Source organism: Xiphophorus maculatus, chromosome 21 (genome assembly GCF_002775205.1).
Source record: "Xiphophorus maculatus strain JP 163 A chromosome 21, X_maculatus-5.0-male, whole genome shotgun sequence".
Classification (NCBI taxonomy): Eukaryota; Metazoa; Chordata; class Actinopteri; order Cyprinodontiformes; family Poeciliidae; genus Xiphophorus; species Xiphophorus maculatus.
Window position 1 is genome coordinate 2925529 of NC_036463.1, and position 24307 is coordinate 2949835.

General features: G+C 36.2%; 1 protein-coding gene across 2 annotated transcripts in view; it reads left to right on the forward strand.

Moving 5' to 3' along the window:
• Window positions 1-17050, forward strand: part of LOC102224326 (cadherin-10-like) — a 40791-nt gene extending 23741 nt beyond the window's left edge. Inside the window, exons 4-12 of one of the 2 annotated variants that reach the window (XM_005803631.2) lie at window positions 380-499; window positions 1343-1510; window positions 1590-1771; window positions 2948-3201; window positions 5854-5990; window positions 6069-6190; window positions 6498-6606; window positions 7725-7976; window positions 13653-17049. In XM_005803631.2, the coding sequence (XP_005803688.1) occupies window positions 380-499; window positions 1343-1510; window positions 1590-1771; window positions 2948-3201; window positions 5854-5990; window positions 6069-6190; window positions 6498-6606; window positions 7725-7976; window positions 13653-14143 (1835 nt within the window). In that variant the 3' untranslated portion in view covers window positions 14144-17049. Of the gene's footprint in view, window positions 1-379; window positions 500-1342; window positions 1511-1589; window positions 1772-2947; window positions 3202-5853; window positions 6191-6497; window positions 6607-7724; window positions 7977-13652 lie in introns of both variants that reach the window. The other variant, XM_023326831.1, reaches the window with a different exon arrangement.
• Window positions 17051-24307: the final 7257 nt, after the last annotated feature.

Sequence of the window (24307 nt, forward strand, 5' to 3'; positions counted from 1 at the left end):
TTTTAACTAAATGCATTAGTTTCGACAGCTGGCTGCTTGTTTCAGTCTCACCAAAGCTCAAAGGAACTGCACAAATGAAATGGAAAAAAAAAACAGGGTTTAATCACTGAGGTGCCAGGACAAACTAAACTCCAGCCCTGTTTTTAGGCCATCTAGTCACTAAAGATTAGTCACTGGCTACTGGTTGAAACAGTAACATGAGGGCACGGTTGGTATTAAAAGCTGGAAAAAAAATTGCATGGCTGAAAAGCGCTCTGAGGCCTGCAGCCAGCCCATGCAAATTGAAAGCAAACAAGAAAATAAGTTGACTCAGTCTCTTGATCACAGCATTACAAGCAGCTGAACCCGACTGTGTGTGTATTTTCTTTGCATTTCACAGGTACGTCTGTGGTCACAGTGACAGCCACTGATGCCGATGATCAAACATACGGAAACAGCGCCAAGCTGGTATATAGCATCCTGCAGGGGCAGCCATATTTCTCTGTGGACTCAGAAAACGGTAAGACAAACCTGGCAAGGTCTCTGATGCCTTTCTAATGCCATGAGAAATTATACATTTATCATATTTTCATGATTTGTATCACAAAACTGAATAAAAAAACAACATTAAGGAGATCAGACAATAATTTAAGCAATGTAAAATAAGATTTTAACCTTTTAAGCAATCTTAGGGTGTTTTTACACCTGATAGTGCGGTATACTCGGTTCGAATAGGGACCAAATTTGCAACATTTGATACATTTTCAGCTGCTGCGTTTCGCGTTCGCGTTGCAACTTAACTTTTTGAATAAACCTGTTCCCCTCCTCTCCTGTGGGGGAGCTGCACCAAGAACTACTGAAGGAAATGACACAAAAACCTCAGAAGAAGACACTGTGTGCAACATCCTTCTTGATGAAAAGTAAACAAAATTACAGTGGCGTCAAATTTTAGTGATTGTAGGAGTTCTCTTGTCATTGGTAAAGACCATGAGTCATTTCTCTTGCTAGTTCTTCACTGTTTTGATTTAATTTACCCAGAATGCTGTTTGGTACAATCCACTTCCTGCTTTTGCTGTTCACATATGCATTTGAACTGCACCAGAGTTCACTTCGCCAGAATTTCTGTTAGCATGCTGTTTTTTTTTAAAGTAATTTGGGGTAAAACTGCTGAAAATTTTAAAGTTTAAAATATACCAGCATATTCTGCATTGAAATACCTCTGGATCATATAATATTTAGATTGATGTAGACGGTATTGAAAACAACCAAAACATGGATTCTAACCTTATCAGCAATCTGATTTCCTTTGAGATCTCATCCAATCATCATATAAATATAATAAAATGTATATATTTTTTACTAGGAACCATAAAGACAGCTCTGCCTGGCATGGACAGAGAAGTGAAGGAGCACTACCAGGTTGTAATTCAGGCCAAAGACATGGCCGGACAGATGGGTGGGCTTTCAGGGACCACGACAGTCAGCATCACCCTCTCCGATGTAAACGACAGTCCGCCACGCTTCGCTAACCGTAAGGATCTCCTAATATATCTCCACTGACTCAACAGAGGCTTAAAACGCTGAAAAACGGACATTTAAATTTCATTTAGATTCCTTCCGAGTGACTACAGTGGAGTCTACGGAGATAGGTGGAGCCATCGGACGCATCAAGGCCGACGATCCCGATGTGGGACACAACGCCGAGATGGAGTACAGCATCGTTGGCGGTCACGACACATTCAACATCATCACCGACCAAGCGACGCAGGAAGGAGTCATCATTATTAAAGAGGTATCATCCCGTCCTATACAAGTTTCTGCACATTTTGTCATGTTACACTCAGAACGTACTTGGATTTTAAGTAGTGGATTATTATGAAATGAAGAAATATTACATGATATTTGCATTATTTTTTAAATCTGATCAAATCCATTGCAATCGGTTGTGTGTAATTCAATTAGGGCTGAAACGATTAATCATCTTAATTGTGTTTAATCGCTCATTGAAATAATTGTCAACTAATTTAGTATTCGATTAATCGTATTCAAACAACATATTCAGAGTACTAATTAAGCCAAAACTGTAACTGTTTTGTAAGTGAAAAATTATAATCAACAGTAATAAAAGTTTCAAACATCCATCTTAGTGCATTTAGTCTTTATAATGTGTTTCAATTTGAGATAAGATTCCTGAATTAACCATACTTTTTAATAATGTTCTAATTTATTGAGTGTCTGTTTTCAGCCTGGGGTTAGCAATGGTTTTTGGCTTGTTGATACATAAAATGCATTATTTTCCACCTAAATCCTAATTATGTTCGACTGTGTGTTTTTTTTTTTATTTATTTTTGTACAGGAAATAACCAAAAGACACATTTTTCTCATTTTGTCTTTAAGAAGACAAAATGAGAAAAATAATACAGGGAATATTTTTTCTGTCAACTATTATCCCTAAAAGTTTTTTTTAACAGTTTAAGGGTTGTTAGTATGTTTCTAAATATCTTGGGATTGAAATGAACCCGAAACTTATTGCATATTTCCATTCCAGTCAAACCTTAGCCACCTTTTGAGCCAGCCTGGATTTACAAAACATCTCCCTCCCAACATTACAGAACATTTAACCCCAGCATGATTTTCTTCTGAAGAAAAAATGGCCCCCTGAAAACATTTATTCATGCAAAAAAAGATATGACAGGATTTATTTTTGAAGCGCAGTGTAAAATCAGATATCATACGCCTGTAAAATGAATAATATAAAGGAGCCTTTTGCAAGAAACTCTCTTTAGTTTTCCCCTAAGATCTTCTAGTATTCCTGACTTGGATTTGTTACTCTGAATTTAGAGAGGCAGTAAGATAAAGGCAGACAAATGAAACGCAATGAATCACATATTAAAATCCCGGAGGCAGGCTTTCTCTTTTAAATGGAAAAGTCTACAGCTTTCCTTCTCTGGTGCTCTTTCATCTCCAGGCGCTGGATTATGAAAGTAAGAGGGACTACGAGTTCAGAGTGGAGGTGAAAAACACCTACTTAGACGCCAGGTTCATCCACGGCGTGCAGTTCAAAGACTACGCCACGGTCAAGGTGACGGTGGATGATGTGGACGAGCCGCCCGTTTTCACCCGTAACCCTTACATCATCGAAGTTCACGAGGACACGGCTGCCGGCAGCTTCGTCGGCGTTGTGCTGGCCAGAGATCCCGACGCAGACAACAAGCCAGTGAAGTACGTTTCTCAGAATAAGGATCCCACATAAGTTATCTTCAGGGATTTACAGGCTTTGGATTTGACTGAAACGATTAATCGTGATTAATTGTGATTATTCAGTTATTGTCAGTTAATCATTAACTGGAGTGCACAGACTCAAAGAAGTGTTTTATCTGTTCCAAAAACTACCTGTAAACATGTTTTACCCAAAAGTTTTCAAGTAGCATTTTTAGCTTCACCTGGTTGAAATCCTTTTAAAAACTGAACTTTTCACCTTTCGAAGTAGGACTGAAATGATTAATCGTATTAATCGATTATTGAGATAATCAACAACTAATTTCCCTTCTTTCCTTCTTCCTTCTGTACCTTCTACCCTTGACTCCACTTTGTGTCCTTCATTCCTTTTTTAATACATTCTGTCAAAAATTTATAGTAAACTTTAGTATTTTATATTTAAAAAGTTAAATCAAAGGGAAGTTTCCTTATAAAGAGACACAGGTCACTTTTTAAAGATGGATAGAGCTAAATAGCTGCACACCAACCCCATGGTGGGACAATAAAGAATATTCCATTCTATTATGTCGATTTACAAGATGAAAACCTCATGAAATGCGTCGATTCTTTCAGTGTGAATACCTTTGTGAGTTACTGCAACTGCATGAAATGAAATCAGCTTCATTCTATAAACTTAAGGCTAGATCAATAGACCGCTAAGCAAACATTTCCTCGACAACCATGTGGGCTTTCTGCTTCATTCTCCTAATTTGATCTCTTCGAAACTCATTCCCCCTTCTTCAATTATACCAGCAAAAAAGAAAAAAAGTCAATAGAGAAAGAAGTGCGATATGGTGGATTTACAGTCTCCTTGTCAGTTTTATGCAGTGAAGATGAAAATGTGCCCACCAGGTTTATCTAATCCATCAACCCGCCCACGTGTCAGTGCTCCGACAGGGGAGAGAAGGAGTGTTATTCATGAGGTCCCTACTGGAGATTTCCCAACGGAAGACGACGAAGTGAATACAGACGATGTTTATTTCCCAGAATCATGTAAGCTCCCTGCACGGCGCCGCGCAAAGTCAAACATTCCTAATTTGCCGTATTGATTCGCGTGGGTCATAGAAACCGTTCGGCGCACATATGGCAGCCGCCCGTCCCCCATCGCAGGAGATGTGGCACACCACGCAGCGCTTCGTGTTGCATATTCAAATCTCAGCTGAGCATGAGAGGTGACAATGACAAATGAGCCGACTCCAGGAAGAAAAAAAGGAGAGGCGTCATCTTTTGACAAAAGAGAATACGTTTTCTTCTTTCTTTTCTGACTTCTAAAAAACAAATCTATGCAAATTAAACAAACAAAACCCAACATTTAGCCTAAAGCCAGAATTTTCAATTACAACTCAGCATCGTCCAGGGTATATTCAAAAGGATTCTTCTCTTCCAGTTAAAATGAAAATGAAAATTTGGATGTAATGTTTCAAAAGCATTCAGATCTCTTGAACTCTTTCACATTTTTATCACATTACAGCCCCAATTCGCAATATACTTTATCTAGGGCTGAAACGATTAATCATGATTAATCGATTAGTGGAATAATCAACTAATTTAATAATCAATTAATCATTAACTGGGGTATAAGGACTCAAAAAAGGACATATGCTGGTAGAACAACACACTCGGGGAGGTAATTTAGACAAAACTGTACCAAAAAAAAAATAGATTAGCAACTAAAATAAAAATACCTTTGTAAATATTTTCTACCCAAAACTCTTAAAGTGACTAAGTTGTAGCTTCACCTGACTCAAATTCTGCAAAAACAAAAATGTCCTATTAGGCATCTTCTGCTATCCAATTATTATTCAGTCAATGCAAAAAAAAGAAAAATCATTCAATATAAAAAAAATAAACATTCAGTAAAGAAATGCTGTTATTTCCAATAAAATTTATATTTTCTAATTCAAAAAAGGAAAAGAAATATCTGTTTATGTTCATCTTCTAATGCATGTCTAGTATTGTATAAAGTAAGATAACAGTTACTGTATTTCCATTTCAAATACGCACTAATTTTTGTCTATATTTTGCTAACGTGGAAACGACGTCCTGTCTTCTTCTGCGTTTCTGACAGTAGTAACATCCTGTACCAACCCAGTGCTTTTGTGATTGACTCGTGATGCAAAAAAAATTATTTCCATTGCAGTTTTCTGAAAAATATTCACTTATTATGGCCAAAAAACACCTTATCCCAGCGCAAAACCTTAACAAAAACTGTGTTTTTTCGAAAATGGTGTGTTTCCATTAAGCTTATTTATTTTTGGAATTTCAGTTTGCGCAATTCGGTGGTTAATCTGGCAACACTGTTCTCATCTCCACTCCAGCCATTCAGCTATTAGGAAAATGAATGGCGCTCTGGGATTGGCTTCTTTACAAACACCAGCCAATAACATGTCCAGTTGCATTTAACATTTCATCTGTGTTTTCCAGCTTTACATGCTGCATTTTAAAACCCTTCATGAAAAATATATTCCCAGAGTAGGGAAGTTTTCCAAGAATACTTCAGAAAAAAACAGAAAATTTAGCCAAACCGGATAGGCCATTTAAAGATTAGAAGATAGCAGCGCTAACTCCGCCTTTTTAAATCTATTGGTGCTAACAACGTCTGTGTCCCTCTTGCAGATATTCCATTGACCGACACACGGATCTTGAAAGGCTGTTCAACATAGATTCTGTGAACGGCACCATCACAACACTGAAATCCCTCGACAGAGAAATGTCCAAATGGCACAACATCTCTGTGGTGGCCACCGAAATAAGTAACTTCCTCCCTCAGTTCCCTAAACATCTCTCTTCAGTCCTGAAATATGTGACAACATTTAATTTTTGTGTTTCAGACAACCCTCGGCAGACGACTCGAGTGCCCGTGTTCATCAAGGTGTTGGACGTCAACGACAACGCTCCAGAGTTCGCCATGTCCTACGACACCTTCGTCTGTGAAAATGTCAAGGCAGGACAGGTGAATAAAATCCGTTAAAATATGAACTCGATTAGTCTTCAACACACAGCTAGACACTGTGTTTACGTTTGTGTAAACGTTACGTCTAAAACACATTAAATTTCCTTTTTTTACCATTTTTCACAGTAAAAGTCTACTTTGTGACTTGAAACCCTTTTGCAGGAGGTTGTAGTATGATCACTGCATTACAAGATTCGTGCATGAATGTTTTATTTGCGCATCACATGCCCAATAAACCCCCGTATTAAGAAGAATTATGCATGTTTTCTCGTGCCTAATACTCACTGTTTGCTGTTTCCCTTTGCAGCTGATTCAGACAATAAGCGCTGTTGACACAGATGAACCGCTTGTCGGGCACAAATTTGTCTTCAGCATAAGCGCCACCAACCCAAACTTCACCATCGTTGACAAGGACGGTAGGATTAAGTTCAGCTCCCAGCACACATTTAGTGACATTTGTACCAGAAACACAGAAACAGAAACTCTGAGTCGCTGGAGCTTCCTGCAACTTCAACTGCTCTTCTTCCTGGATGGAATATTTAATATAAAACTGCTATGATTAAAAAAAACTAAACTGTTTGGTTATTTATTTAGATTTTGACTAAATACTACAGAGGTGTATTAGGGTCATAATAAATAGAGCAAAAAGGAGAAAATTTTTGCCCAAAAATGTTAATCATTTAGATTAATTTCCAAATTTTTGTAAAATACACAAAAATTTCTTAAAGTCAAAAATTTGTGAGGTAAAAACTCAGACGTTTTTAGATTAATCTAAAATCTGAATCTGAAAATTTGATAGAAAAAAATGTGAAATTTGAAAGTCAAAAATGTTGCACTTTTAAACATTTCTCCGATAAATCTCAAAATTCTGTATTTCTAGCCAATTCGAAACTTTTCAAACTCAGAAATATCCACTGTTTTTCTAAAAAATGTCTGAGATTTTCAAAATTTCAGTTTTTACTTGTAAACTTTTGACTTTGGTAGCTCATAAATTGTCTTGTTTTTTAGATTTGTGATTAATCTCAACATTTCAGAGTTTTTTTCTAGCAAATTTTAGATTAGTCTCAAAATTTCTATTTCTTTCTGGCAAATTTTAGACTTTTGGACTGATAATTTTTCTTGTTTTCTCTAGATAATGTCAGATTTATCTCAAAATTTCTTTCAAGCTAAAATTAGAGTTTTCAAACTCAGAAATTTCCACTTTTTCCTACTTTTATTAGATTAAACTCTTGAAAATCTTAAATCTTTTAGATTTCAGACTCAGATATTGGATTGTATAATCTTGACATTTTCTGAGATTTATCTAAAAATTTGAGTTTTTTGGTGGAAGACGCCATTGTAAAAATCTCATTACCCAAGAATGATTTTGTGCAAAAGATGTGATGAATATGTGTTGTTTCGCTCATGGATCTATCCCAACCTGTTCAATGAAGCATAACAAGTCACAACTTATAAATTCTCAGTTTTTATCTCAAACATTTGTGACGAGAGAAAATCCGTTGATTTGACCCGCACCATCTCCGTCTTCCTGCAGACAACACTGCCAACATCCTAACGAGGAGGGGCGGGTTCAGCCGGCGTGAGATGAGCATGTACTTCCTCCCCGTCGTGATCTCAGACAACGACTACCCCATCCAGAGCAGCACCAGCACGCTGGTGGTCCGCGTGTGCGCCTGCGACAGCCGCGGCAACATGCAGTCCTGCAGCCCGGAGGTGCTGCCCTTCTCAGATGGCCTCACCACCGGAGCGCTGGTGGCCATCCTGCTCTGCGTGATCATCCTGCTCAGTAAGTATCTGCCTGGAAGATCCACGTGTCTGTGACAGTTTGTGGCAGGAGAGGAAATTAATCCATCGTCAGTCTCAGATAGACACATTTTCAGGGTTTGACAAAAATCACCAGTTTTAAAATGTGATTTCAAGGTTTATTCTGTTTGATCAAAAGACTGAATTTCCAGTTGAAACTAAATATTTTCATACACCTAATAAGAGTGTTTTTTTTGTCACCTTCTAAAGTTAAATCAAACTAAAATCTCTTGTTTTGTGTCAGAATTGCCGAAAATAATTATGAGACTTAAAATGTTATATTTTAATTTAATTAGTCTCTGCTGTAAAATGTCAAACACTATGTCAAGACATCATTAATAACAGCATTAAATTATATAATAGTAAATTTAAACTGTCTTCTTTAGTTCATTTGTATTGTTTTTTTTTCTCCAACATGGTGCTGGAAAAGTTTGAAAGCCTCCCTTGAAAGTGCTTGAATTTAAATTGTTTTCAAGGTTTGGAAAGTGCTTGACATTCAAACTTCACAGTTTTGTAATAAAGTGTAATCTAACGTTTGATTAAAAGACTAAATTTACAGATGAAACCAGATATTTTCATAAACCTAATAAAAAAACCGTAGTTAAATCAGAATAAAATCTCTTTTTTTAAGTGAGATAAAATCACCAAATTATTTTCTGTGAGACTTAAAATTTCAATTACGATAATAGTGGAATGTTGCAATGTTACATTGCAGTTACAATTTAAAACACGATGGAGTTACAATGCGACGTAACAGTGTGACCTGAACGTTAGGAGCTACACTGTAATGTCACATGTTACACTATGGTGTCGGCACAAAGTAATAACAGCAGTTACAAAGTAACAACAGTTACAAAATAAAAGTTACAAAGTAACAACAGTTACAAAATAAAAGTTACAAAGTAACAAAAGTTACAAAGTAACAGTTACAAAATAAAAGTTACAAAATAAAAGTTACAAAGTAACAAAAGTTACAAAGTAACAGTTACAAAATAAAAGTTACAAAATAAAAGTTACAAAGTAACAACAGTTACAAAGTAACAGTTACAAAATAAAAGTTACAAAATAAAAGTTACAAAGTAACAAAAGTTACAAAGTAACAAGTTACAAAGTAACAGTTACAAAATAAAAGTTACAAAGTAACAAAAGTTACAAAGTAAAAGTTACAAAATAAAAGTTACAAAGTAACAAAAGTTACAAAGTAACAGTTACAAAGCAACAGTTACAAAATAAAAGTTACAAAGTAACAAAAGTTACGAAGTAACAGTTACAAAGTAACAGTTACAAAATAAAAGTTACAAAGTAACAGTTACAAAATAAAAGTTACAAAGTAACAGTTACAAAATAAAAGTTACAAAGTAACAAAAGTTACAAAGTAACAGTTACAAAGCAACAGTTACAAAATAAAAGTTACAAAGTAACAAAAGTTACAAAGTAACAGTTACAAAGTAACAGTTACAAAATAAAAGTTACAAAGTAACAGTTACAAAATAAAAGTTACAAAGTAACAAAAGTTACAAAGTAACAACAATTCAAAAGTAAATTTTTGCAGTGGTAAAACAGTCAGAAGTCTTTACTTTCACATGGTTTATGTTTTTCCACTGTTTTTTTCTTTCATCTGAACTGCATTTGATCAAAATCCACATTACTGATCAAATAAGTTGAGATAAGGAACTTCTGTTTGTAACAATACAAAAGAGGAGAAATGCTAATTTTACACAAGTTAGAGCTCTACTGCGCGATACATTGTAATACCTATGTTTATAACAAGAAATAGAGGTAGATTAAATATCCATCTATGAATAGAAATGACAGCATTTCATTACATTTATAGATTATTGCTGAGATTTTAAAAGAAAGTGACTGAATAGATTACAGTGTTTTCTCTAAACTGCTGCAGCTTGTCGCATACATGTCAAGGTCATCAGAGGTCATCACAGGTCATTTTCTTATGTTTCACACAAAACAAACAGAACCCTGCAGAATTACAAAACCCTGTGCATCCTTTAGCTGATGCTCTTTAAAGCTACATAACGTAACAAAGCATCCAGTCCTTCGCTTCCACATTGTTCCAACCTTTTGGCAAGTCATTGTAACTGTGTAAAATTTCATGTAAAATGCATATCAATGACAAGCGAATGCGCACCTGAAAATACAGAGCTATTCATATGCATTGCCAGACCATTTCACTCTTGGGCAGCTGCCCTGTGTTTCACTTAAAATTCATGCCTATCTTATTTTTCCACATAAGCCGCACATCGTAGATGAAAAACGTAGGAAGGCAGAGATGAAAAGGGCTTAGAAAATCCAATCAAGTTTCTAAAGAAAACAGGAGTTCAAACTGCAGATTTTACATTTCACACCGACGCCGATGCACAAATTATACAGACACAATCAGGAGGGACGACGGTTTCTCCTGGCGGTGGGAAAAAGGGCCTGTGCTCCAGTAAACTGACGCACTTTAATCCCCAAATCATACAGCGCATGTAAAGGTATTTAGTCCCTTTGAATTTTTGACATTTTGTCGCATTACAACCAGTTTTTATTGAGATTGCATGTGGAAAAGCAACACAAAGTTGCACAAAGCAATAGGGAACATTGTGCTCCAAAAATTACATAAATACAAAATGAAAAGTGTTGCATTCAGATTGCTTATTCAGCAATCTCTGGTACCACATTTGGCAAAATCTCCAACTCAAAACAGTCATTCTTTTGTCATTATAGTGAGGTCTGGAAACAGAAAGTACAGCAAGATAGAAAGATGTCCTGTGAAAACAAAAGAGAGCGCTTAACATCTGGGTGTTTTGGTTAAATCTTTACACATTTTAAAGACAAATTAAAGGTTTCTCTAAAAGATTTTTAAGTTTCTTCCTGCAAATTTAAATTTTCAATATTTTCTTAAACATTTTGAGACTAATTTCAAGAGTTTTTTCCAGTAAACTTTCGACTTTTGAGGCTCAGAAATTTCAACGTTTTTTCCTAGGAAATTTCTGAGATTCATCTTAATTAGATTTTTTTTCTCCAAAATTTCTGAGTTATTTTTCTAGCAAAACTTCAACTTTTTAGATGCAAACGTTTTTCAGTTTTTTTCCCACAAAAATGCCTCTGAATCTCAAAATTTGAGTTTTTCCTTGCAATTCGTTAGACTCTTGGAGCGCAGAAAATGTAATTTTTTTACAGAAAATCTTTGAGATCAACCTAAACATTTCTGAGTTTTTCTAAAAAATTGTCAACTTTTCAAACTCAGAAATTTCCAGGTTTTTTTCTACAAAATTTCTGAGATTAATCTCAAAATTTCAGGTTTTTTTTTTAAATCTTAGTTTTTTATTTTTTATTTTTTTACATAAATTAAATCCTTTTTTTCTATCTACTTTGGCCCCAATAAACCGTCTGACCTAGGAATAATTTGGGGTCCTTATTCTTATTTATTTATATAAGGACTGTACTCCCCTATCCGCTCATACAACAATAACACATGGACTATCCTCACACACACACACACACACATCACGGACTGTTTTCTTCACACACATACAACCTGTAAATTTTATCTGCCATTATTTATCTATAATCCATTCCCTAACATTCTTGTATATTCTGTATAATCTGTATAATCTGTGTATATACAGTAGCTCCCATATTTATATTTATACACAATATCTATATCTCTTGCTATAACCCCTTATAGTCCATACATACATAGTCTTGTGCATCTGTAAATAAATATTTATATTTATATCTCGTAGAGCACTTCTGGATAGATGCAAACTACATCTCGTTGCTTGTACTTGTGACAGTGCAATGACAATAAAGTTGAATTCTATTCTATTCTATTCTATAACTAGTAAAGAGAAAATGAAATCCTAATTTCCCTGCGTTTCCTGGACAAAAAAAGAAACAATAATTCCTTGTGCTGCAAAAAGCTGTGCAAAAGTTTTAAGAATAATCACAATAACTTCAGAAAAAAATCCTCATAAATTAGCATGCATGTGTGGGCGTACTCACTGCTGTTTATGAGAAACTCTGACTCTCTCCATGTGTTGAACTGACCTCATCTTTATCCTCGTTTTTCCTCTGACCAGACTAATGACACAAGCAGTTCAGAAAAGACCAGCTCTTCTTCCATCTGTCTGCATTTTAAATTCCAAATATATAAACGAATATCCGGTAGGCAGATCTCAACAAGCCTCTCAAGTGAACTGAAGGTTGAATTTTTATGCCTCTCATGTCAAACAAAATATCATGACATCTGCTCATTATCTGAAGCTTTTTGCCTTTGAAACCCCCCTGACAGACTGTCTCATTCACCTCCATTTGACTCAGAGATGAGGGAAGCTGGAGCTGCACTTATGTTTTGTCTGAAATCGCGCACTGCCCAGTCACAAATGTCCTAATGTCTGAAACGGCCTCAGCCCATGCTGAAAGCTTTGCAATTAACGCGTAGGTGGGAGGCAAGCGGAGCGCTGCGGAGCCCACTGGGAGGAAAACGAGAAAAACCAGAGGAAGAGGCAGAGGGAGAATTTCATTTCATCAAATTCATGCCCTTTAAATATTTACATGTTTTCTTACAGTTTCTACACAAACGTCTTTGCATTTAATTTGAAAAATCATAGTTTCTATTTGATCAAGTTCATCATCACTGGTAAAAATTCTGTTTTTTTTAACCCGAGTAAAATACAAATTTAAGATCGAGTATAAGAGCCGTACCGAAAAAAAGTAATTCAATAATGAGACTAAAGTCATAATATTACGAGAATAAAGTGGAAATTATACAAGAATAAAGTTGCAGTATTTCAGAAATAAAGTGGTGTTATTCTGAGAAAAAGTACAAATTTTAAAGAATAAACTCACACCAGAGTAGAGTGGAAATAATACGAGAATAAAGTGATAATATTTTGAGAATAAAGTCGTAATATTTTGAGAATAAAGTTGAAATATTTTGAGAATAAAGTTGAAATATTTTGAGAATAAAGTCGTAATATTTTGAAAATGAAGTCAAATTTTTATAAACCCACAACATTACGAGAATAAAGCTGTAATATTTTCAGAACACACTTATTATATTTTGTCTACAGGAATAAATTGAGTTGCTTTGTTTCTTATTTATATTTTTAAGTTTAAATTGGATTTGTATTTTTTTTAAATGACTCAAGGTTACATTTTCTGTAAAATACACAGAATTTTAAGTTTTGTAGAGTTTTTTTTACTGTTAACATTTAGTTAAAAACAGGGGGAGTAATGCATGGGTTATGTATGTATATGTTTTTTTTTTGTTGCTGTTAAGATATCTTGTAAAAAAAAAAACAGCAAATTGTTCAAACTAAATTTGAAATAGTTGCGTAGCTCAACTACAACAGCATCCATGGCAGCGTTTTCACCCCCGAGATGAAATATGAAGATGTTCGCTGACGAGTGTAAAATGGGATCCTCGAACCGCGGTGCATTTTATAAAGTCAAAGTGCCATTCAGGAGAAAAAGGGGAAGAAAAAGCTTTTCCACTGAATCTTTAATAATAGGAGGTGAATGCCCGAGGCAGAGTTAGGGATTTGTCACTGGTAGCAAATGTGTCTCCCTTCTGCTTTTTGCTCCCTAATGCATGACACATGTTCAGAGGCACGCATCTTATGCTCTGCGTTCCCTCTCTGCTGTTTTTGTGCAGTGATCGTGGTGCTGTTTGCTGCCCTGAGGAGACAGAGGAAGAAGGAGCCTCTGATCATCTCCAAAGAGGATGTCAGAGACAACGTTGTCAGCTACAACGACGAGGGCGGAGGAGAGGAGGACACTCAGGCCTTTGATATCGGCACGCTGCGCAACCCGGAGGTGATGGATGCTAACAAGCTTCGCAGGGACATCATACCCGAAATGCTGTTTCCCTTTCGGAGGACATCACCGATAAAGGATAACACGGATGTGAGAGACTTCATAAACGGGCGGCTGCAGGAGAACGACGCCGACCCCACGGCGCCCCCTTACGACTCCCTGGCGACCTACGCTTACGAGGGAACCGGGTCCCTGGCGGAGTCCCTGAGCTCGCTGGAGTCCGCCGCCACCGAGGGCGACCACGACTACGATTACCTCAGCAACTGGGGACCACAGTTCAAAAAGCTGGCGGAGATGTACATAGGGAGGAGCCCCGACAGAGAGACCTAAACGAAGCCATCCGTCTCTCTATAATCCAAACTCCTTTTCAATGTCCTTTCGGCTTATTAGCTAGCCAGACACCTGTTTGTCTAGTTAGTTAACTAGCCTGTCTGTCTTAATATCTATCAAGCTACCTGTTTGTCTAGTTTGCTAGCTAGCTTGATAGTCAACTGGTTGTCTGTTTGCTCCACCTTCAAATGTGCGTGAAAATGCACAAACTCATGCGCACTATATTAAACCGTCATGTGGAAGATTACCTGGAAACGGGAAAGCTGTGTTCGAAATGTTCACTCACAAAACTTTACTAGACGATAAATTGTCCTAGTAATTATCGCGATAAACGATAATATTGTTGTTTGATGCCATTTTAAAGTAATATATATCATCAACTTCCTAAAAGTAAATTTTGCCAATTGTGATGTGAAAACGGGAAAGCTATGTTTGAAATGTTTACAAAATTTGAATAAGAAATTACCACAGTAATTATCGCAATAAACGATAATATTGCTGTTTTAGACCATTTTCAAATAATATATATAGTCAGCTTTCTACAATTCACTTTTGGCCAAAAGTAATGTGGAAAGCTATGTTCAAAATGTTCACTCATTTTACAAGACAGTACATTGTCATTTTGAAACCATTTTCAAATAATATATATATCGTTGGCTTCCTAAAAGTAATTTCTGGCCAAAAATAATATGGAAACGGGAAGCTATGTTTGAAATGTTCACTCATAAAATTTTTCTAGACGATATATTGTCTCAACAATAATATTGTTGTTTTATGACCATTTCGAAGTAACATATACTTCCTAAAAGTCCTTTTTTGTCAAAAGTGATTCTTTTTTTCTTTGCCTAAGACATCTTTTCAAAAAAAGAAGTTAGTTTTTTATATTCATTATAGCATAATTATTTAAGATCAGTAACAATAACAAAATAGGTGGAAATTGTTTCCATATCAGTTTCTTTCAATAAAAGTCTTATGAAACTTTAGCTAAAACTGCAGGTGCGTCTCTGTGTCTGGTAATTGTTTTGTTTTTCACTCAGTAGGAAGACAATCCAAAAATTTAACTCAAGTAAGAGTAGAAATACTTTTAATAAAATTACTCAAATAATAGTAAAACTTACATTTTTTTCAACAAAGTTACAGAAGTAAATGTAACTAGTTTCCTTTTACTGGTTTCAAACCAAAACAAAATGCCAATATTTGTAAACGATTGGACAATTCGAACACAGAGCGAGACTTGAAGTGAGTTTTCTATAAGCAGATCCAATATAAATCTCAGTCTTTTGCTTTTTTTTGTCATAATCAGTAAAGATGCCTTTAAATTTTAGGACTTTTGTGAACAATGGTGTGAATAATGTGTTTTGTAATCAACATGAACGATAGTAGTATTGTATACTATCAATGTTAAATGGTGCCGGTTAAATGGTTAAATTGGGTGGGAAACGGGGGAAGGAGTCCGACAGCTTTTCCAGACAACTCCATTAAATACTGTAAATGTACAAAGTGTTTTTATTGATGGACATCGTATAAACTATTTGCTATATCTGTTTGACGAACAATGTTCATGTGAATGGTTGGTGGAGTTTCTTTTTGTCAAACTGTGAATTCATTTCATCATGTAGGTGTAATATGTAATGGAAAGTGTATGTTGTAGGAAACTGTCACACACTGCTTTCATGCTATTTGAATGCTGAGTCATATTGTTTTATATTTATATTTTTATACTTATTTTCTTAATAAAATGATCTAAAAAGGGTTAAGCCATGCTTCTTTTCAGTTTTCCAAGATTTTGTTCTGTAATAGAAATGTAACAACTACTACTTGAAAATACTCAAATATGCTAAATTTGTGAAGAAATGAACAGTTTGCTTACGTAAAATCACTTTGTCCAATTTAAAGATATATGTGGTTTAATAGCATATTATAAATATATAATGTAGAACAGTGCAAAATTACCTGAAAATGAAACTAATAACAGAGAAAAGAGTCTATTATATGTTTCTGCTCAAAATGTTTGGTAATAAAGTATTTAAGCTTTTTGTCAAATGGATCAAAATCAAATCAAAATTGCATGCTGGTGTCAAAAATACATTTTTGAAATTAAAATTTAACACACAAATTCAGTTTGTTGTTAGAAAAATCAACAATTTGGGATCAATAACAAATATCTTCTAATTAAAGACCAATAAAGTCCAGGTTTTATTCATGAGTTTAGCAAAAACAACAATGCAGCAAAACATAATTTCTGTTACACTACTTAAACACCCCCCCTCTTTCATTTGGCTCAAACACAAACAAAATTAAGCTGATAAAAGCAATTATTATGAATAAAGATGTAGGAGAAAAATTTGGAGAAACGTTTTCTGCATTTAATGTGATCTGCAGACATTAGTAGCTGCTTAAAAATATTTTAAGAAATCCTCATGTTGCCCCTGCATTAAAAACAAACAAGTATGGTTTGTATAAACCCCCATTTTTAATTAGCCTCATTTCCTTTTGTATCTAGATCTAGAAAATACCAATATCCAGTTCAAAATGATCCAGAAACCCTCAATTTCAGAATAAAAGACTAAAAAAACTCTTCCTGTACTCAATAAACTTACAGAGAGTTTTAAAACTCCATTAATCTGCAAAAGACACACCCCAATGATACTGCAACCACAAATTGTCCAACTTTTGTTATTACTCTGAGCCAGAAAGCTGTCATTAAAAATAAAGTGCTCTTGCTTTGGAAAGTTGAATAAGAACTCCATAAATCGCACTTTATGGAGTTAAGTGGTGATTAGGTACACGTGTACAAGACAGTGCCTCCAATCCAGCAGCCAAGCAATTAATCTAATCCCTGTGATGTTTTTATGTCCAGTCATTGCAGAAAGTATTAAACTGTTTGTGCAGACGTCTTTGGGAAAATGACCCTACTTCTCGTTTGATTTGTGACCTCAATAAACATTTTCTAAAACTGTTTATGGTCTCGGCTAGTTTTACAGCTTCTTTCACAGAGCGTGATGTCCGTTCCGTGAACTGTGATCCAATTTTAGTATCAAACAGATAAAATAGGAGAACATGGCACGTCTAAATTTAGGTTTTATAAGCATGAAGAGAGCGTTAAGGGATGTTTCTTGCTGTGTTTCCTGTTAGAATCTACACTTTCATCTGTAAAAATGTTCACACTGTCTTGCAAGACAACCTCAAACTTACTTATTGTACTTATTCAGGTTTTGTGATAGACCAACATAAAGTAGAGTATCACTGTGACGTCAGAGGCAAATGATAAATGGTCTTCAAAAAATTCTGCCAATAAAATAAAATCCAGAGCATTCAGTTGCCTTCAAATACCGTGGTTCAGTGAAGGGAAGGCCACTTTGGTTTGCTACAACACATCAAACTGGTCAGGGAGAATGTTTTGAACTGTGTTAAAGGTGATCTGTTAAGCTTTCTTGAAAAGGTTAAGATAGGTGTATGAGTCACTTGTCACTGTAAATCCAAATAGGCTCAACTCAATGTTTACGCTCGCACGTGAAAATGGCTGCAAATAGATGCGCAATTATACAACCGTACATCTTTGAAAAGCACAAGTAGAGCCTCCTGCACAACCAACAAGGACGCAGCAAGTGGCTTCTGGATGGTAAGTCAACAACAAAACACTTGTCTTTTCCAGATGCCATTGTACAGCATGTAAAAAAAGCTGTCCAAAGGTGCCGGAACTCTGCTCGGGTTGCTAGGTAGCGGGCAGAACTCTAGGGTTGCTAGGTAACGGCGCATGTGACTTAACACTGAAGAGGTTTTAGAAACGGCTAATTTTCCAGACACCAAAATACATTAACTTGTTGCCAAAAAAGCGTGTTTGTTTCTCTTACAATTTTGAAGTTGTGGTCCAAACTGGAGCCTGGAGCCAACATATTAACAACTTAAGCCTCATTATTGTCCGCTATGGTTGTTATTTTTCTTCCCGCTTGCCTAAAAGGATGCAGAATAGTGACGCTTGAGGACCTGGCTGTGCAGATTCAGGGCACGTTGGAAAAGATCGGCTACGTATCAGATATTCAAGTGGCTCTTTGAAAAAATACGACCTTTGTTTTTTCAGACCAACATAAAAAAATCAGGTCGCATGGCAAAAAAATTGGAATTGAATCACTTTGGGCTGCAGTGTGAATGCAGCCAAAGTTATTAATATTCATCCTCAAAAAATATTTATAATCAGACTAGAAATTATTGAGCATGTTTTAATCTATCATGCAATCAGTTGATTAATTGGTTATTGTGACAGGCTCATAACTAATACTACATCATATAACTCACAGAAGGAATGGTTGAAATTGAAGTCTATTTTTAAACATGTTTTCTTCTAATTCCCAAGAAAATATTTACAATTTTCAAGGTTTAAAATGTGAAAAATGTTGAAGTAGTACGTTTATTTACCCTGAAAGGCGTTGCATAAGGTTCTGGACTGGGGCCAGCGCGGGGCGTCAGCAGCTATTGCTTCTTTCTGCATTAGTGATTACTCTGAAAGCGGGAGAGGCTGAACCTAATTCTGAAAGAAACCTTTTGAGTCTCTGGAGTTCACGCGGCGTCTGCTCCGTGGTGAAACTGACTGCGTCTGTGTGTCAGGTGACTGTGACTTCCTCCCCACTCTCCGTCACGACTCACACACAAAGCCGATCTGCTGAGACCTTTTTCCTTCCCCTTAATCACCATCCTTGATCTCCACATATTGATAAAACTGACTCAACGCATTTCAATAACCACATTATGGTTATTGTAGCTTTTTATGTGGCCCTCTGAAAGGACACAAAATAGATTCTTCAAGATAACATCTGATTAAATATGTTTTATAAGTCAAATCTATGCAGATTTGATCTGTATTCTGCTAAATTCCAGTTTTTTTTAAAGGAAATTCACGCAAAAATCAACAGATTCTCACATTTCTTTTCACTAATGCATCATTTTTTGTCTATTACAAATATTTTACAAAAATGTAAATACAAAATCAAAAATACACTATTAATCCCAAAGGAAAATTAAATTAAAACCTATCAAAAATATTGGATTTAAGTGATGCTAACTCCAACCTGCAGGTGGCAGTATTTCTTACTTCTACTACACAGCTACCTTGTGCTTAGAGATGCACCAATTTGAATTTAATATCGACATCGGTCCCAATACTGAAAATATGAAGTATTGGTGATAATGTGCCAGATCCATAATGGCAGATCTATTCAATCTAATTCTTTATTTTACGTTATATTTAGAATTTAACGTAACTTCTTCTTTCTGAACCTTCTGAAAGAAGGTTTGTTACATGTCTCATTACAAGTAAAATAATCTGTATTTTTTCATCAATATTAAAAAGAATTATTGACTTAGAAACCAGACAAAATTACTTGGTAATAATTAGATTTTTGCAGTAATTTCTTTCAAAATGGAAATGTGTTTATAGCGGTTGTCAGTCACACAAATGAGTCTCTTTCTTCTGAACATTAATATGACCATTAAACACATGATTTCTGCAAATCAAATGTGACTTTTCATATGTGCAATATAGGGAAGTTGTGATGTATAATTAACACGAAGTGTGCAAGTCAGTGAATGTTAACCCTCCTTAATTTAGCCCAGAAAGAAGAGCTCAACTATACATCCAGTGGGACGCATTAGAGGAAATGTTCTTCATCTGATTCGCCTTGGCAGAAACGTTTGGCTTTGCGTCGTTATTTCAGCAGAATTGCAGCTCGTTTCGTGAGTCGACACCCTGACCTGAGCTGAAACCTGAACATATGAAGAGGGCATCTGCTCCCCTCGGGGTGTCTGCTGGCGTCTGTGGTAGATAATCTGTACCCTCTCTATGAGCCTGGATGCTTCCAGGGAACATTAGCAGGGAGATTTTGCAAATAATACATTAACATCAGCGCTGGATTCTAAACCTTATAGATTTCCAGGTCTTCCAGAAATAAATAAAAAAATGTTTTCATTTTGCTGTGAGAGGCAGTGCTCAGTTCTGGTTGCCTCCAGGGTTAAACTCACATGCTGACAACCCATCGGGGGTTCTGGGATTACCCAGCAACATGACACAACAGATGGTTTGTTACACAGGAGCACCTGGGAAGTCCAAAGTAAAGGCAGCTTTAAACACTTTCGCAAACAAAACTGATCAGTGGGTGACTGTTTGTAGTTGTGGCAAAATGGTTAAAGGAGACATAATACGCAAAATTCACATTTCTGCGCTTCCATTTGGGTCACAACTTCTTCTAAAAACACCCCAAGTGCTTAAAATAACACCCTGCTGTTCTTTGGCAATAACTTATTGTTTTTTCAAAAATTTCAGGAATGTAACCTGTTACCTAGCAACCCCAGCCAAGCCCTGCCCGTTACCTAGCAACCCAAAGTTCCAGGACATTTGGTCAGCTGGTTTACAGTTTATTGGTACAGACTAATGAAATGCAGGTGTGCTTCCAATTCTCTACAAAAGCTGTTAGATTTTGGCTAACTGGTGGTTAAAATGTCAGCAAATAAAATCCACCAAGAAGATAATGTAACTTTGTTCTTATTACACTGCAAAACCATAAAATCTTAGCAAATATTTTGGGTCTCGTTTATTGTGTAAATATCTTAGTTCACTTGAAATAAGACAAAACTAACTTACTTCTCTAATAAAATATTTAATAACTTTTCAGCAAGTTATAGAAGCTTGTTTTAAGTGAATAATTCCTGAAAATTAATACAAAGTATTAGTGCCACTGTCAGATTTTGTTTTTCCACTTCTAACACAGAAAAAGTGAAAGAATCTGATAGTGGAACTATTATTTTTAACTTGTTGGCTTTAAAGCTAGCGTGTAAAATTGTCTTGTAATAAGTGAAATAATCTGCCAGTAGAACTAGCATTTAATTAATATTAGCGATTATTTACTTGAAAAAGGTCACAGTGCTTGCTGAAAAGTTACTTGTATTTTAGTTTTGTCTTATCTCAAGTGTACTTTAAATATTTGCACTAGAAACTAGACCAAAAATACTTGGTAAGATTTTGTGTTTTTGCAGATAAATCCATGGACTTGAACTCTACTGAAAATCTCTGGTGGAATTTGAAACCAGATCATAATAGTGCTGAAAATGCTGGTCATTTAGGGGTTAAACATTTCAGAGGCTGCAGTACTCATTAAGTGTGGCATTTTCTATTTAATTAGGAGAAACCACTTGGAATATTAGTTGCATTAAGCATTTAAAATCCTTCTTGTCCGATTTGTTTATTTCATATTTTGCAGATGCAGGTTTAAAAATGTTGCAGTGTTGAGTCGAAGTGTTTTAGGTGCAACTTTATTTGGAGGAACACTTGGCTATCATACTGTCAATCTCTCCTCCTGGGTCATCCATAACAGGCTATCAGAATACAAGAATGAAATCTTGGCGAGAATACAAAGAGAGGCTCGGTATCTTGTGCAAATTAGAGGAGATTTTCACCTGACAGAACGCCGTCAGCTCTTATTAAAAATCTCAGCATAGCCAGCATGGCTTAGCTGTGTTGCCTAGACGCAAGTAAAATATTCAGTGGCAGTGTGAGTTCTTTATTGAGCCATTATTGCTTAAAATACTAGTATCATCAACATCCTGAAGGCGGTTCTGCTTTTGCAAAAAAAAAAAAAAAAAACTCACCTGGTTCCAATTCCTAAACACAACATCTCATTTTAAGATGGTCTGTTTTAGACGGCAGAAACAAGGCCGATGTCACAACTCCAGGCTTCAATTCTCCAGGATGTTTTTGGCCCCCCACCTTCTCTGATTCCCTGCAATGTTAGTACAAAACAGGCCTTGTGTCATGTTTCATAATGCATGATGTTTCTTATGGGTCTATTGTGGCTGGAAGAAAAAAAAAGACTAAAAGACGCAAAGTAGTGCAATCAATAATGCAGGTGAAATATTGGTATGCAGACGAGATGTGACAGCAGCAGAGAACTGCCTGAGGGGTTTTTCTTCCCTTGTCCCCCCTCGCCTGCATTTTTATAATAGTAATTTCTTGCACAAACAAGTTCCAAGCTGATACCCAATTTCTCATATTCCCTGCATATCAGCTTAATGTGGCTAAACTGTAACCAAAAAGTCATTATTTTTAACATGCTCTGATTACATAACTGCAGCCTCGGCCACCCCACTTGAGGGCAGAATAGATTTTTCCATTAACTGACCTTTAGCGTTCGAAAAACTCAACGTGCCGATACAGGTGCACTTCAGAAACGCGTTGTGGAAAATGTGTTATTAGAAAATATGTGCTCGTAATTACAGCTGCTCTCGGAAAACCTGCAGCACATGCAGATAAACATGAGCAAATAGTTTCTGGTTCTTCACTTTTTGTTTTCTCATCACCTGTCCAAACCTCCAGAGGGAGCTTTATGGCTCAGCAAGTCATGAAGGAGTATTTTGGTAATTTACAGATTTGTGCTTTTTGGTCACACGTAAACATTACAGATCATCAAGCTATTTTTAAAATACTAAAATTTATTTTTAAATTTATTTCTATGCTACTAATGCTAATAACCATTTGCTAAAATGCTGGCGACAACAACTGCTACCCAGTGTTTGTTGTAATTGGCACTAGTTGAGTTTCCATTGACCTTTTAAAATCGGAGTTACAAAAACAATTTTGCTGAAGAGAAACACGCTAATTTAGGGGAAAAATAAAAGACTTTCACCTTCTTCAATAAAAAGTTTCTGTGTTTTTTTTGGTTATATCAAAATTGGAATACTTCCCAAACTGCATTGGAAACACTTTTCTCACATCACACAAGTCATGTGATCAACACCTGGATGTTACTACAGGTGGAAATGATGAAAAAGACGACAGGAAGTGGTAGAGGGATCACGGTGCGGCACTTTAACGACGTATCGTTCTTACAAACTTATTCATCTGTGATTTTAATTGAATTCCTTATTTAACGGAAGAGTCATTTCAAAAACATTCCAAATGAAACGTCACAAGTCAGCAGCTGCTATGTCGTTACCTAGCAACCCCAGCCAAGCCCAGAATTGTTACCTAGCAACCCCAGCAGGTTTCCCAGTAACCCAAGTTTGGCACCAGAACATTTGGTGAGCTGGTTTTATTGGTGTTTTTTTGTTGACTTACCATCCAGAAACCACTTGCTGCATTCTTGTTGATTGTGCAGGAGGCTCCACTTCTACTGTTCAATATTTGCAGCCATTTTCACATGTGAGTGTAAACGTTGATTTGGGGGGTCCAGCAGCAGCCTGTTTGGATTTAAAGTAACAAGAGGCCCTAAAGCAACTCATTCCCACTAAAATCTCATTGTATGAAAATGATTTTATGGAAAAATGTAATGAACATGTTTTGTATAGACCGTAGATTTATCCTAACATGTTCAAGGAAGCCTAATAGGTCTCATTTAAAAGCCCATAAGTAGTGCAGAATTAAATGAAATGGTTAAAGTCAGCAGGTCAAACCACTGATTGGTGTATTTGTATTCAGAGCCTCATTGTTTCATGAACAAAGGTTAGTTCAATCCACAGCTCTTGTGAGAAAAACCGCCTTGTTTCATGCAACTGCAATGACTCATCTGCTCCTCACACCTGAGCAAAACCAGAAAGCTTTGGTCAAATCACGGCAGAGATAAACTTATGAGTAGAAACCCAGCTCCAAGCAGCTTTGTTGTTCAGGCAATCTTCAATCCACTTCCATGTGTTTGAAATAATTTCAGCACTCTTGTAGCTGCGAGTTCCAGACGTGGGCTGAACATTAAAGAACACACAGCAGCGTCTTTCCCCCTTAGGAAAAGAAAATTACTTGTGAGCACCAGGAAATGCATCAGTGACATGGCACACTGCCTAGTTTGTTATAATTATGAGGCAAAAGCAGTTCTGAATAGGCATCTTAATGACCAAACAAATTGTTGCAGATTTCAAACCCATCTGGAGGATTTTCTTCGGGAGGGTGGAGATGTGATTGCTGTTCAGAAACAGTAAATGCTGCAACTGCTCATACAAGCTTTTCTCCTCTTTTCTGTGTATATAAGACGGGAAAACCAGGTGCCTATCTTAGTTTGGGAGCAGGATGTTCATGGACGGCTCATGTTGGGTCGATTGCTTGTTTTTCAAGAGGAAACCCATCACAGGCTAGTTCTTAGTAGAGGCTAATACACATTTTGCACACAGAAACACTGAGAATGGAGA